A 16,073-nucleotide genomic window follows, 5' to 3' on the forward strand; every position below is an offset into this window, starting at 1 on the left:
AGAAAAGAGGAACTGCGATATTGAGAATACGCATCATATATTTTATCGACCATTTAAAATGTGGAAAATTGCAATTTGCAGAATCCTTTTCCGGTATGTAATCGTTATCTAGAAATATAATTCCTCCAAATAAACTCCTATCTATCCACTGAAAAATCACCAGAGACTCAGCTTTGCGTAAAATAGATTTCTTTAATAAAATTACTAATTAATAAAATATCTCATTTGCAGAAATTTATTTAATTATTTTCCAAAATTCGACATTTTCTCACATCTTTAAAAACTTTTTTTAAATATTGTTCGAGCACGAATTTTTTCATACGTTTTTGCTTTCAATTTTCCTTTAAAAGGACATTCATTATGAGCGGTGAAAAAGAAATATATCAAATAATATCAGGATTTAATATTGAATATTTTACAGGTGATTTTACATTATAATTATTTTTAATTATTTTTTGAAGAGAATATGGGATAATTATTTACTTTAAAATAATAATATAAATTATATTTACAAATTTATTAGAGAGATATATATTTATATAGTATTTTGAATTAATATGTTTTTTAATTATTGTAATACGAAGTTTACCTCGTATATGATGAGTTATGTATTTATATTGAAAAATTATTTTACCTTTAATTTTAATGTATATGTTTTATCTTGGGATTTAAATTCATTTTAATAATTATAATTTAAATTAAAACGTTAATAGAAAATTTAGAATTTCTTTTTTATCTTCAAAATATAAACTTTTTAATCAAGTTCATTAACTCTATAAATTAATCAATTATATAATTAAATAAATAAAATTTTATTTCAAATTTTAATAAATAAAATTGTTAAAACCAAGTAAACTAAATAATAGATAATAATCATCTAATAATATTCAATAATTTGAGCTCTAGTTCATGTTAATAAAATAAAGTTGTTTATGAAAATTCAATAAATAAGTTGGTTAATTGGATAAATATAAAAGGATCTTAATTTTGAGTTAATAAAGAGGAATAAATAAAGAATAAAAATGGGAGGCCTTATAATAACAAAGAATATATGTGAAAGTGTAAAAAGTGAACACTTTGAAATCAAAGAAAATCTTAAAATTTTGTTGGTTATACTGAGCATTTTCTGATTTGCATTTTGCAATAAGAGACTGTCAAAAATTGAAAATAGTACGAATGCTTAATCAAGTGAAAGACGAGATGAATACCGCTGACATGTTAAATTACATTTCATCTGCAATATTCAAAATTAACTTGACATGTAACATGAAAAATTCAATCATGAATTTAATCAATTAAAACGAGTATAATTCTTTTCGATTTCGCAATTAAAATCGCAATTGCATATTTTTTATTTATACATAATATTTTATCATATTTTATATATATAGTCATATTTCATTTATACATAAATGGATCACAAACTTAAATTAAATTAAAAGATCTTAATTTTTTATTCTTCTTTCTTGAAATAGCTTTGAACTAGTACAATCGTACGTAATATAGAAGAGCTTTTTTATAATAAAATCACAGTAATAAAACATGGTTGTATAAATGAATACTCGTACTCGTTACTTTAAATTAAAAAAGAAGATCTCAAAGATAAATCAAGCATATTATAACTATTTTTAGATTTCATTAATTTTATATATCTATATTGTGGCTATATATTTATATATTTATATTTATATATATATAAATATTTAACGAATTAATCGAACGAATGCATTCCGATTCATCTTTTCGTTTGGTATATATAAATATTTAACGAATTAATCGAACGATTGCATTCGGCTTGCCATTTTACTCGCCGCGTTACAGTGAATATCGCGCGAGAGAGGCAGGCAACATGCGCGGCGTCGTGCACGATTTCGACCGTCCGCGCGCAGACGAAAAACGGCCAATTTATATCTCGACTTCCGGACGCGATAGCGATTTCGTTCTTTTTGCATAAAATTCTACACCATTTCGCGGCACTACCGTTTAAATCTCGTCCCGATCGCCCGAGGAGCGGCTGACTTATAGTGAACATCCGAAATCTGCTTCTTGGACTCACACTTAAGTGTAATATTTATATATATCGAATAAAAAAGCGAGTCGGAACGCAATCAATCGAATAGTGAATTAAATATTTACATATACCAAACGAAAAGATGAATCGGAATGCATTCGTTCCATTAATTCGTTAAATATTTATAATTTATACTATACTATTACTCTTTTACTTTTAATATAATCGAATCAAGAATATACGCGGCTTTTTCATAATATCGCAAGTGATGCGATCGATATGCGGCAATATGAGACTTAGGTTATTTGATTTTAAGTTGTCTATATATCGTATCAAAGCGATTGAATCAGCGATTTAATCAGCCATTTACAACAGCGCTTTCGAAAAAAGATAGGGGACGACTATCGCGCTTCCATGATCTGCCACGTACGAGAAAGCGGAAAATAGCGTCGCTTTCGGTATCGCAAGGTATACCACCTCTTTCCCTGTTATATCCTGAAGCTACGTTTTCCAACCTTCTACGTGATTCTTTGTATCGATGCGACGTGTGCGCATCTCCCAATGTGCGCTTGTAGGCGCGTACACGTTAAAAAGCAATCCGTCGAATGCGATTCGCATCTCGCGTGCATGCGCACACGAAAAGTGGCCGATATCTATGGATTGCTGCTGCTCCCGCGCTAAAAGCACACCCTCAGTCACACCCTGATGCTCTCGCTTAATTGCTTCGGCAAAGCCCTTAGAGCGCAGACTAAAATCACGGAAAAGAGGAGCAAGATATAGAAAGATCACACAGGCCCAAAGTAGGGCAAGTAATTCTTTTTGCACGTCGTTCAATCTCGATCTGAATGCATTTAAAGACGAATAAGCGCCTTTTTCGATATGCAAAATATGATTAAACAAAAAATATAGTGTTTTTTTTACGTAGGGCACTTTATTGAATGCGGATGAAATTCCGCTCTTCGATGTACGTAGCTGTTAAAGCACAACTTCACTTCTTCTATGATTAATCGCTTCGTGAAGCTTCGATGGAATCGAATGGGATTGTAATAAACAGGATAAAAACTTTCGTAAAAGTAAAAGGGAAGGAGAAAAGAATAAAGGAAAAGAAAAAAAGAGAGAAGAGAGAAAGAGAGTGAGCAAAGCTGCAGAAGGGTGATTTATTATGCCACACTATCCTAGATACTTCCGAGGACAATAGGTTAATATTTCGTGAAAAAAGGATAAGAGTTGGAAGAAATGGGTTATACGTGTGAGGAATAGTCGATATTTCTTTCGCGGGATCATTTCTCAGGGGCTTCGACGTAAGAGCATTAATCGCGTCGTCGAAATACTTGTCTCGCATCCGAGAGCCTTGCACAGACGGGTATTAACTACTTATCACGGTCGACTTCGCGACGTTATCAATATTGCAGCCTTCCGCCTCCTTAATTTCATAAAGTTCGCGCAGTACCTTTCGCGCATTACCGTTCGCGAGCTATATTGAAGCTCTTTAAAACTATATTATCGTTTTCTCACGGATGGTCCACTCGGTCTTAAATCCCGAGATCCACGGACCATCTCGTAGGCGCTAAACTTTCGAATACACTGGTCCTTTATTAACTTTCTCGCTTTTTACCTCTCGTCCCTTATCCCTGGCCACGGGTGCATTCTTATCCATCGGCAAACTTTAGCGAGTTGCTACCAAAATCGACTTTCATTCTCGCTGAAGTCGCTTGAGATATAGATAAGACTTAATTCATTTTAACGTAACGGTGAACTCGGTTCTCCGAATTTAGTTACTGCAATATTACATTGAAATATTATCGGGATTCTGCAAAATAGCTATTCACTCGCGCTTCTTTTGCAAATCAGAAATAAAATAAATTGTTAAACGATAAAGCCAGTAAGAGAAGATTATTTTCTATTATATGCTTTTTGTCATTTTAATATATTTTTATAAATAAAAATACAATATATAAACTGAATAAAAAGTGTCCTGATAGTGTAATCTAAATATGAATAATGGAAATTGCACAAAATCTGCGATCAATATATAGTGAGCCGTATATTTATACGGAATCAGAATCCGCAATCTGAATCCGACGGAAAGTTGGGCCGGTTACCGCAACAGTTTCTGAATTAATTCGTGGCAGCCAGATACCAAAAGAGCAACACGGATGTTCCCAAAGACGCAATATGGCAGTACAGCTGGCCAATAAGTTTCCGAAAGCGTTACGGGTTGGCTGGCCGCGCCCTTTTGAGGCCAGATGCGATAGCTTGTTCTAGGAGTTCGCGTTTAAATAGTCGGTAGGGCGCCGACAGTTTCGCAAACTGAAGTTGGACGATAACGGCGGACGTAGGTGTTGACGGCAAAGCGCGGCTGTGTTGCAGACATGGTAAGTTTTACCATCGAGAAAGAACAGAATGATCGGCCATCCCGATCGTCGCTGCCAACTTGAATCAATCAAAGCGAGAACGTTTCACAAGCATATATATCCACGGGGCGAGCAAACGCGGACAGAGGCGCATTTTCGGCCCGACTTGGCTCCGACTCTGTTAGATCACCCATCGGAAAAACTTTCGACATTTCAAACTGTGCAATTTCCTATGCGACCAAGGCGAGACGTCACCCGCTGATCCTTTGTTTCCGCGGAAGTGGTCCGCACTGGAATCTTGTCCGAGATTTCGCTAGTCCGTTTCGATCGGGCGAATCTCTCGAGTGGAAAATGCAACCCGGAAAGCGACATTGGAATTGCGGGGATTGAAATCAGTATAATTTCGGGGAATTCAATTTTGGATGCCACAGATTCAGAAAATGTACATAAGATAATCGAATTAATTGTGTGTAACGCTGAACCAGATAGAATAACGTATTATTTCTCAATGTTATAGTCAATGACTGAGATCTTAATAGCTGCTATAGATAAATGTTATATAACTTTGTTTATTTGAAATAATTTTAAAATTTCTTTGGAAAGACTTATAGAGAAACCGATTATTATTAATCAGAGATTTATATAAAAGTTAAAATACATGACACATTTTCCACACTAGTTTTGTTTGAAAAGAAAGAGAGAAGAGTTCAGTTAGAACGTTTATTAAAAATTAATTTATTTAAAATTTTTATTAAATTCTATCTTGTAAAGTAAAGAAGATAGATAAAAAATTGTTGAGTTGTTAGAAAAATTTTGTTTTTTTCATTTCTATTTTATAAATTAAATAAATAAAAAATATTATATTATTAGTGTATAATTATTTGGATGATATACAGTAAATATCAATAACAATTTCTCTTCAATAATAATTCTATAAAATGTATCATTTATAGAGTAGCTATTTTTACAATTATTTTATTTTCTATTAAGAAAAGAGAATAAAACTATAGTTTATCTATTCTAACTTTTTCCAGAGAAATGTATTATTTGTTCGTATAAAAACTCAACTTACAGAGGAATATTTATTTTCATTAAAAAAACATTTTTTATATACATAAATCGAAAAATATTTCTCTATTTATGTTTCAATTTCTAAATCTCTATTTATGTTTCAAATTTATATTATTTATATTATTTATAAATGTTTCTAATATATTCAAATTTAAATTCTATATCAAATTTATAAAAATATAAACTTTTAATAAAACTTTAAATTGGAGCAATTGAAAGTATTCTATGTGAAACGAAATTTTATTTCTGAATAATTGAATAATATTACAAATTAAGAAAATTAATTTTCAGATTTATTTCTAATCGAAGTAAATTAGCTTTGTACTAAAATCAAAAATAGAAAATTAGACACAGGGATGAAAAGAGAATGAATAAATATGCCGGCTCCACCTTCAGTTTTCGCTCCGAAAAATACCTGAGGGAGCAATGAATGGAAGAACATATCTATGATACGAGTGGATACCTTTCAAAAGGACTCATGGGAGAATGAAACTTATTCGTCATCCTGTCGGCCGATAGGTCGCACCAACCGCCATTGCGCTACCTTAACACAGCCCAGAGATACTAGAGGGTGAATTTTCCAATAACCAGAAAAAATATGTATCATCAGCCTTCAAAAGAAATAAATTTACTATGAATGAGCTGGGGGAGTAGCGAGTTCATAGATTAGGGCAATAATGTCCCCTAAAAGAGAAATGTCTCCCCCTTTTCATTAATCAAATGTTTATATACGAATATATTCTATCTATGATTCCATTTTCCTGATATCTAAATGACTTGTAAATTACGTCCTTTCGGGCAAAAATTATTTGATAAAAATAATAGAATAAATGAAAGCATCCACTTTACCGGAGTAGAAACAGAATTGCAAATTAAGTAATCGTAATTATTTTTTATTTTGCTTGTTAGTAGAAGAATTCCATTAAAATTTATTGTTTCTAGATAAAGGGGAGGTAAACGGAGTGAAAAGTCTGGCTAGATCGCAAACACATGAGATGCCTCTTCAGAAAATAAATTGCTTGAATAATGGAAAAGAATCGCTAGAGGTTTACGCGCATTTCTCTCTTTCTCGCTCTTCCGTTCCTCTTTCTCTCCTTTTCATCAGAGTTTCTCCAACCTACAAAACCGCCCTATCGCGTGTCACTCGCACGTATCCAATCCCAACCGCATCCCAACTCTTCTCTTTCCACGATTCTATGCAACGAAATTTTTCGCAAGCTTCCTCTGATTCTTGAAAATTTGTCCAATTCTTGTTCAAGAGAAGTGCATTTTAAGTTTCTTAAGAATAGAATATGATAAAGAAACCTCAAGAAGAGATCTCAAGAAGATCATATGTAAAAAAACAAAAATATTTATCGTGCAAAAATTTGACTGTTAATTTTTTTACGCTCAAGTTTATGTATTTCCTATTATTAATCTTTCATTTAATACGCCATTCAATCTGTTATAAGATTCATTCAGACATATATATTGTATAAATAAATAAAGTTTTCTTTATTTATCCGTCAACATAACGAGAATTCCATCTCGGTCCCTCGTACTTGAAGCATCCAGAATAGAAACGAGACGGAAGTCACGCTAAGAATTCGTCACGACTTGCGAGAAAAAAAAGAGTAGAAACACAACTATGGCAAAGCTGTGGGGAATAAGAAAACCGAGAAGGAATCCTTAGACATTCAGTTTATCACGTTGCCAGTTTAACAAAGCATTCTCGTTTAACGGAGATAACGTTCCCTGTGCAGGAAAGAAATCGGAATTCGTGCAACAACTTGGCTCCTAACAAGGATAATTCTTCCGTGTCAAAGCGTTTAGCGAGTTTTAATTTTGGTTTCAGAAAATACAAATACCATTGTTAATGAAACATACATATATTTAAAATTATATCTCACTCTAATACTAACATTTCGTTCACAGTAATCTTATTATAACTTTGCGAATTTGTTTTTAAAAACTACAAAATCCATGATTTAAAAAAAATTCCTTAATCAATATATTTAAGAGATAACAATACTATATAAGATTTGTTAAAATATATCTTGTAATTTTATATTCTAGAACATAATGCGATATTTTAGATTTTAGATTTTTAAAGTATCGCATTATAAATCTGCAATATAAATTACAATATGTTTCTACAAATCTTATATGATATTGTTATCTTTTAAACATATCGATTGATAAATGGTACTGAAAATCCGACGTTTCGATTTCAACTCGCATTGGCATTCTTCTCGGGGGATTGTAGCCTCGGAAAGAATTCGTTCTAAACTTCAATCCGATTCGCGCAATAAGTGTCACTGACCTAACGTGCGCGGACTATAAACTGGTCCATTCGCTTCATCACCAATGCGAAATTTAATTCGGAAAGTAACCCGGCAGATACATAACTAACCTTCTGCCAGACCTCAATCTTAAAAAAATCATAAAAATAAACAAGGAAAGATGCTCTTGAATAGATCACTTGAAATTCAAGGCTATAAAAAGTAGTGAAAAGAAGAATTGATAAAAAGTTGCACGATGACAGCATCGACATGACACAATGGATCCTTTCGAGCCACTTTATATATAATCTAGATTAATGTCCATCGCAAGTATTCGAGAAATTATGCACCGAAAGGCATGTCTTTCGACATTAAAATCGTAACATTCTTTGAAGTATTTTAATCCGCCTGTCTCGATCTCGCGAAAGCGAGAGCTCACGAGTATCGAAACTATTTAACGTCGAAGTGATTTTTCAGAGTGTCGTGTTGGAGATGAATCGACTCGGGATGATGGTGGACCTGTCCCACGTCTCGGTGCCCACGATGCTAGACGCCATGATGACATCGAAAGCGCCGGTGATTTTCAGCCACAGTAGCGCCCACGCTCTTTGCAATTCCTCGCGAAATGTGCCTGATCACGCGTTGCAAGCTTTAGTAAGTGCCTCGATAACAAAATTGTCAACGATAATAAATGCATGCAACGTTTTAATTCATACAAGGCGGATTTACACATATAAATTTTCAGATTTAATGATTCTGCTATTTTTGCTCAGAAAATATTGTATAATAATTTATCTCATATGAACTCTAAATTTCATAAATTATATTAATAATCAGTTATTTTTTCTACAGTTTATTTAATTTAAAAATCGTATTAAGCGAAACATGAATATTTTGTTCGCAGACGAAGACCGGTGGTATAGTTATGGTATCCTTCTACCCCCATTTTATCAGCTGTGGCGAAAAATCGACGCTCGAGGATGTAGCAGGTGAGCAATGAGAATTGTTTAATTTTAATTATTAATGCATTCGCAGTATTTGGACAAAACCTAATATCGAAACTCGTAAAAACGGATATTACAGTGTCAGTTTGTTTGCACAGCACGATGCATTAATAAAATTTTCGAAAACGAAATCCAATTATTTGTAGGTACTATACATGCTTAAAGCGCATGATATTTGTTTGCCGAAACGCACCATTATCTCGGAATTTTTTAAATAAAGCACAATACACGTACATGCAATACGATCCGACGTCTGATGGAATCGGTTATTTCTCGCATTTATAATTCTGTATTCTTTTCGAAATGAGATAAATTGGAGCATTGAATAAAATTTTCTTCATTAAGCTTCCTTCTCTCCAGTGTAATCAACGTTACTTTGCCGCTTTTATCTCTTGTAGCTCCGAGCAGGCGATTGTCATCGCCTGCTTTTATATTTCAGTAAAGGCTAATTGAAAAGATTATCGCACTTAGTTTTTTCACGACTGATATGGTTTCCGCGGCTAAGCCACGCCTTTCAAAGTCGCCATTGACATCGCAAAATGAACATCTCCAGAGCTCTTTCTCTGCTAAAGTGACTAGGTCGAGCGTTAAGTATCAAACAGATCGCTATCTTATTTGCATTATTGTTAGAGCGACTTGAAATTTCGAAGGCATTAATATTTGAGATCGCGTCGATAGTGTAAAGGGCTTTGTCCGTATATTTGGGTATGTATATATATATATATATCTAATACAATTAAAGATATAGAAACGGAGTTTTAATCGAGGATAGAGCTCCAATATACTCTAAGATTAAATTGAAACGAAATATTATATGTTTCGTTCAATCAAAAAGTGCGAATCGACTTAAGTCATTAATTTAAGTAGCCAAGCAATCCAAAGAAAAATACAGTTCCATTCCGTTGTGGTATAATGGTGTAACTTTTCCCGGCATTTCAAGTGTGCCACGTTTGATAAAAGTTAACTCTTTACTTTCGAGCGAGATCGATCGCGAAGCCGAAGCCATCGTGTGTGTACGAAGTACTACCCGTAATCCAAAGTTCACACTTTGCGCGGCCAAACCGCGGTTCCAAATGCATCCTGCGAAAATCCGAACGTTTCTGCAGGCAAATGCGACAAAAAAGTGAAATGTTCGTGACGTTTTCCCGCGGGTGCAGCCAATTCCGTTCCGTGGTATTGCCAAGCGGTGTCAGTTTTTGTACATGGACGTGAATTTTCAGATCTACAAAGAGGAAGGCGAGATCGACACACAGAACGTTTATCTCCCTCTCTCTGTTAAATTACAGCCGAGGAAACGGCGTAGGAGACTATCATAATTCTTAATCCACGAAGATAATAAACGCGAGATAATAAATTCTTTAATTTCGTCCATTTTTCTCAAGCTAATCTCCCGGGATCTCGCGGGATGCAAACTCGGAGAACCCCGCAAGATTTGTAGTTTTACTAGGATCGTAATAATCCCGTGTCGCCATTTCCCAGTGTTTCCATGCGCCTTCCGTAAGAATAGGCAAATGTGACGTATACAATATCGCACCGAGGAACAGAACGCATCTCCTCGAATGGGATACGCTACAAATTCCAATCGCGCGCTATTGAATCGCGCGGAATTGAAAAGTCAAATTGTGTGCCGCGCGCATATCTCGAAAAGCGAAACAAAAGAAAGAACGAATATCGCTGGTCCGGACAATAATCGCTGGCCCGGATGGCCGCGCGTCGGACGCGTAATCGGGCGTAGTCCGGGTGCCTGAATAATCGCTTCCTTCCGCGGCCGGCATCTCTATAATTGCTTTACATCGACTGTTACAGAGCCGCGGAGAAAATTATGTCCGCCATGGGAAAGCGGGGAAGAAAATTATGGACGCGAACGGGAAATGTGCGTTATATACCGGGTGCACAATTATAATTTCGGGATTGTGCGATTCGCGCGATTCACCGGATTGGCCATTCGAAGCGGGTATTACGCTTATGATTGATTCTCACCACGCTCGCTACGTCGTTTTCCTCCTCGCTTTCCACATCCCGTTCCACCGGAGCGTGGATCATCCCGTAGCCGTCGTCGCGCGCGCGTGCTCAACAATCGCCATCGGTTAATAATAACGCGCGACGCGCGCTATCGCAAGCTCGCAATTCCCCGCATTACGTTTACCGAGTGACTATTTCTTTGTTTACAATGCGAATGCAATTTTCTCGATTCGCGCTCGCAGTTTACGCGCGTTAAAACAGTTACCTATCTATCTTCCTCCGGCGAGATACGTTCACGATTGCGAAAGTACTTTCGCAATCCACATGTGCCCTTTTATTTAACTTGCGCGACACGTAGCTTTATCTGCATCTCTAATTGAATTTCCGAATTCGAGAGATTTTTTACAAACATTCTCGGTGTAAACATTGTATTAAAAAAATATAATTCTTTTTTATTCTCAGCGCGAAATTACTCCCAATCCATTGGCAAAATAATATATTTAATGGGAGGTTTTAAATAATTCATGAGATGTAATATTGTGATCTCTTTTATATTATAAAATGTAAAATAATATTTTGTTTTGTAAATAAGATTTACATCGTTTACGGAAACGCGTTCGCTTCTTCGCTTTGTGCGACTATATTGTACTGCACATGTTTCTCACGCCATCAAAATACACCTACATTGCATCTCGAGAGACATTCGCACGTTATTCTGTCCAAACAAACATCAACCGTGCTGTTTACATCGTACATGCAAATCGAAAGATCTCACGGCAACCTGCTAATGGCACAACTGTTACGATATACGAGATGCAATGCAAATGTAACTCCTTCCGTTTACGACAACACGCAACAGTCACGCTACAAAGTCGTTCGCTTCTTTAAGAGAGAAGCATTTTACGAAAATCTTTATACAAATAATTTTCATTTCTCTCTCTTCTCCTTTTGGCTATATCCACAGTCAAAATTATGACATAAATAATTTTCTAATTCAATAAAAATAACACACGAGAGATGTAAAATTATCCAAATATCTAAATTTAGAAATTTCTCGTTTTATTATTATTAAATTGAAATTTTTGAGGGACTAGGGATTATCTGCTGGTCTCAGCATCCTGCATGATACGTGATTTTCTAGGCTAGTGCTTGGCAATGACATGACTTCACGAATAATGATCAATTTTGGAAGACCATGCCACGTTACGCCGAGTCGTTCGACATATAATTTACGATATAATGGAGATAACGCGCGAGAACAATGCGCGGCATAAACACGAAAATCGAAATTTATGACGTTTCTGATATGTTCCGCTTCACAGAAACTCGAACAAAATTGGAATGCAATGATGCGTGCCTTTATTCTACGGCCTGATCGATTATGAATTATGTCATTTATTCGATTGATTATGCATGTTGTATCCATGAGCGGCATGCCGTTATCCACTACTTATACTAAAAAGGAATGAAGGAAGCGCTTTCATAAATGCTTTTCACTAAATAAATATTTTTCTAACATATCTGTATATGTGATAAAAATGTGATAAAAATGTGATAAAAAACTTGATCACGATTCTAAATCTAGATAGCTAATACTATCAAAACGTTATATTTTATAAAGTTGAAACAATATTTGAATACTACATCCATCTTGAATTTTTATGAAAGATTTATTAATACGATGATATTTGCAAGAATTAATTGAAACCACATCAATATCAAATCTACACCAAATTTAAACTTGATAAGAGATGCAGCTCGCGAAATAAAAAAGTAATAGCTTTATATTAATTTATTCAATCTATAAAATAATAATCTTATTTAGTACACTTTGAAATGCTGTTATTAAAAATGTATCAATAAAATATAACAAATTGTTTTATTTTCTTGAAAAACTCACGGAAGTAAGTAATGCGATTTGTTGAATTAGCCGAGATGTGAAATTTATTCATAATTCTGATGAGAGAATGAAATTGTTTTTTGAATTTTGTGTTTTTCGCCCAATGTAATTATACTCGTGATGTATTAGGTCACCGAGATGTAAATTATATATGCACGCGCGCGCGTGTGACAATTCCCGAGTTAACAATAACATCCGTCTGACGGATATGCAAATTTTCATTGTTTATGCGCGCATTCATGATTTCATTATACCTGTTCAAATTATTATTCGATTTTATCCACCCTCAACACGCGCGAGAAAGAGAATACTTTGAAATTTGCCTAGCGGTGGAAATTGTATTTATAAATATGATTACAAAGCCAGCAGTAAGCAGAATATAATTTACTTGAATTCCGTGTACCGGATATATCAATTGGAGATTACTACCGCTTCTCTCAATTTCTCTCTTACCTTTTGCAATTCAATCATAATAATTGTTAATTAATTTACCATCCCTTTCAACTTATATAAATAGGAAGATGAATCAACGTCAACAGATTACTTATTCAATTTGCACAAGCGCAATATTCTCTTATATTCAAAGCGGAATTTATTATGCGCTTCGCGCTATATTATGATTAACAACTACGGCAGCTTGAATACAAATGCAACGGAGGAGAACGTCAAACGTGTAAAAATGCATTACCGGCGAACAACAATGAAAAGGAACAAAACGAATAAGTGTAAGGTAATTCTCTTTGTGACTCTTGAGAAAAAATGACGCGGTATATTAATCGTAGATGAAAAATCGCCCCGGTCTACTTCGCAGCGAAGTTCGCAGTTAGGGTAGCATATTATTAATAATAATTTTCCTCGTTATACGGCAAATGAGTTCCGTATCGCAGTACGCTAAGCACAGAGGGCATTATGACGATTACGTAATACGTGCAATTTTCATGATATGTTACAGCACACATCAATCACGTGCGGAAGATCGCCGGCGTGGATCATGTCGGCATCGGAGCTGGATACGACGGGATCAATTTGTAAGTGTAATTATACATTTGGAATATATAATTGTACGTCAAAATACGATCGGTAATATGATGCAAGAGTTTCTAAAATATGAAAAGATAGAAGAGCAAAAATTTTTTTGTTTTTTCCATCAAGTGCAAGTTAATTAATCAAAGTGACTAATGGAGTAGTAAGATAATCATAATTCAAAAGTAATCGATGAAAATGTTCGATTCAACAGTAATTATACGTGTGTATGATTATTCGTATGATAACAACTATTTTAATATCAAATAGTAGCTGCATCGTTCGCATTAAAATAAATATTACGATAAATATTATGATTTTTTGTCAAGTGGAAACAATGTAAATTCGTAAACGCATTTTCCTCTGCATATTAGTTCCGCCAAGCTGATTGCAAACTAGTGCAAATGTAGGAAAGTTTTCGACTTCCTTTGGATATAGGTCGGGGTGTAAATCAATACGTACCGCGCTACCGATCATTTGTGAGACTCGGAGATAGTTAAAGTCCCCGAAATTTATGAGAAGAGAAGAGATTACTAGTTCGATTTCAGATAAATATTCAGACTATTTGACTCGATACATCTCGCTTATAATCTGAGAGAAAGATGGCAATAGAGAGAAAATAATAAGAAAATACAAGAGGTGTTTAGTCAAGACGACTTCATAAATAAATATGGTTCGAAGCTCACATTTATTTCTCCCAAGACTGCGAGGGAAACTATTGTACGGACACATTTTTAAAAAAAACTCCATATATACAAAATCCTTCTTGCGAGATATCCGATAGGGTATTCAACCGTTTGTTATCGAACGACCGATATTATTTCCGTTCATTATTCCCGCTTTTGTTATACTTTTCACGCAGTCTGTTCAATGCAGAAACAATCCGCAGAATTCTTCTTTGCCGCGATAACTTGAGATGCAAGTATACAAAATCTGTTAAATAAATGTGAAAATCAAGTAACATATGATCGCAATTTTTTTTGTTAAAAATATCGATCTCTTGTAGCACGAGCATTGTTGGAATCGCAGCCTTTCCATTAATTTTCGCGAAAAAATTCAGAGAGCACGAAAAAGAGAAAGATGGATGAAGAAAAACAATTCTAACCATAACTAAATTGAGGGCGATAGAGGATGACTAAAAAGTTGTTGAGTTTCCGAGATCGTATAAAAAAACACATGTGGTTGTGTCTGATGTATATAGTAGAGGATTGAAAAACAGCGTGGATGCATCGAAGCGTGATTTGCAGACCAAACGATAAAGAAGAAAAACGACGTAAAAGGCACACCGCTGATCGAACCATCGCGATATACGGTTTCCCCGTATTTTTGTACAACGACAATATTGAATACAAAATGCGAGGAATCGGAAAAATAAATACATGCAGCAGATATAACGATATTTATGAATAATTAATAATTTTAATATTTTCGTTTTCTTCAGGCAAAAAATAAATATAAATTTACGAACTAAATGTAAATTTAAAATGATTATTTTCATTATAACGGCTTAAAAAATGACGGACTGTACGTATTTTCATTTTGAATATGTTTATTATATATGTGAGTTATTTATATTTCTCACAAGCAAATAAATTGTGCCGAAGTATAAAATTCAGAGAAAAACAACTGCAAAACAAACACACAAAGTTTAATAAATGAACATATAAATCATTAATTACTGATGTATTGGAAAATACATATTTTATCCAAAATTTTATTTTACACAAATTGTTTTCATTTAAATATTCCACTATCGCGATTTTGGAATAAAAACACGGATACTTGATATCATATCGTGTTTTAAATTAATATTATTACATATAAAAATCTGTAAATAAATTTTTAATATTTATCAGTGATGTTATAAATGGAAGAATATTTTTTAAAAATATCATGGGGAATGCAACCTCTGTAATTATAATTAATTGCATTCAGTTAATGAAATGGAGACTAAATTTTATTAAACTAACTTTATTGAAAGAAAATGTTTGAATTTTATAAATATTTGCAATTTTTTTAATCTTTAATGAATTTGATATTGTGTAATCGTTTAAAATTTATCAACTTTAAATGCGAAACAATCCATACGGCGCGATATATTGTTTCATTTAAATTCAATTTATTTGCGGTAAGAGCACTGGACAGATCAAAACTTTATTAAAGTGGTTTCATATCCAATCATGGCAAATCAAAATTAATAACACGAATACAACGCGTCCGATACGGTACACGACGCTGCATTTTTTATTTCTTTTATTGCAATACGTAAAGATTATTCTCGTATTCATTCCTAAATGTGTCACGGCTTTCTCGCAAAGTCTGAGATCCTTGAATGCGATGATTTCAAGAAGAACGACGCGAATAACAAGAACGTACTTTAGTGGCGTTATACGAACGACCGGAATCTCGAGAAAGATGTCGCATCGGAATGAAAACAATGCTTGTTTCCCCCGTCGCATGCCCCTAGCATTTCGCACTACGAAAGAA

General features: G+C 34.3%; 1 protein-coding gene across 2 annotated transcripts in view; it reads left to right on the plus strand.

Annotated features, from left to right (window-relative positions):
- The window catches only part of LOC105256715 (dipeptidase 1), a 79,572-nt gene that overhangs the window by 50,256 nt on the left and 13,243 nt on the right, over positions 1-16,073 (plus strand). For both annotated transcript variants that reach the window (XM_011266896.3, XM_025409726.1), the window contains exons 7-9: positions 8,175-8,351; positions 8,602-8,686; positions 13,516-13,591. In XM_011266896.3, the coding sequence (XP_011265198.1) occupies positions 8,175-8,351; positions 8,602-8,686; positions 13,516-13,591 (338 nt within the window). The remainder of the gene's footprint in view (positions 1-8,174; positions 8,352-8,601; positions 8,687-13,515; positions 13,592-16,073) is intronic.

The sequence above is a fragment of the Camponotus floridanus genome, unplaced genomic scaffold (genome assembly GCF_003227725.1).
Source record: "Camponotus floridanus strain SB8 unplaced genomic scaffold, Cflo_v7.5 scaffold28, whole genome shotgun sequence".
Lineage (NCBI taxonomy): Eukaryota > Metazoa > Arthropoda > Insecta > Hymenoptera > Formicidae > Camponotus > Camponotus floridanus.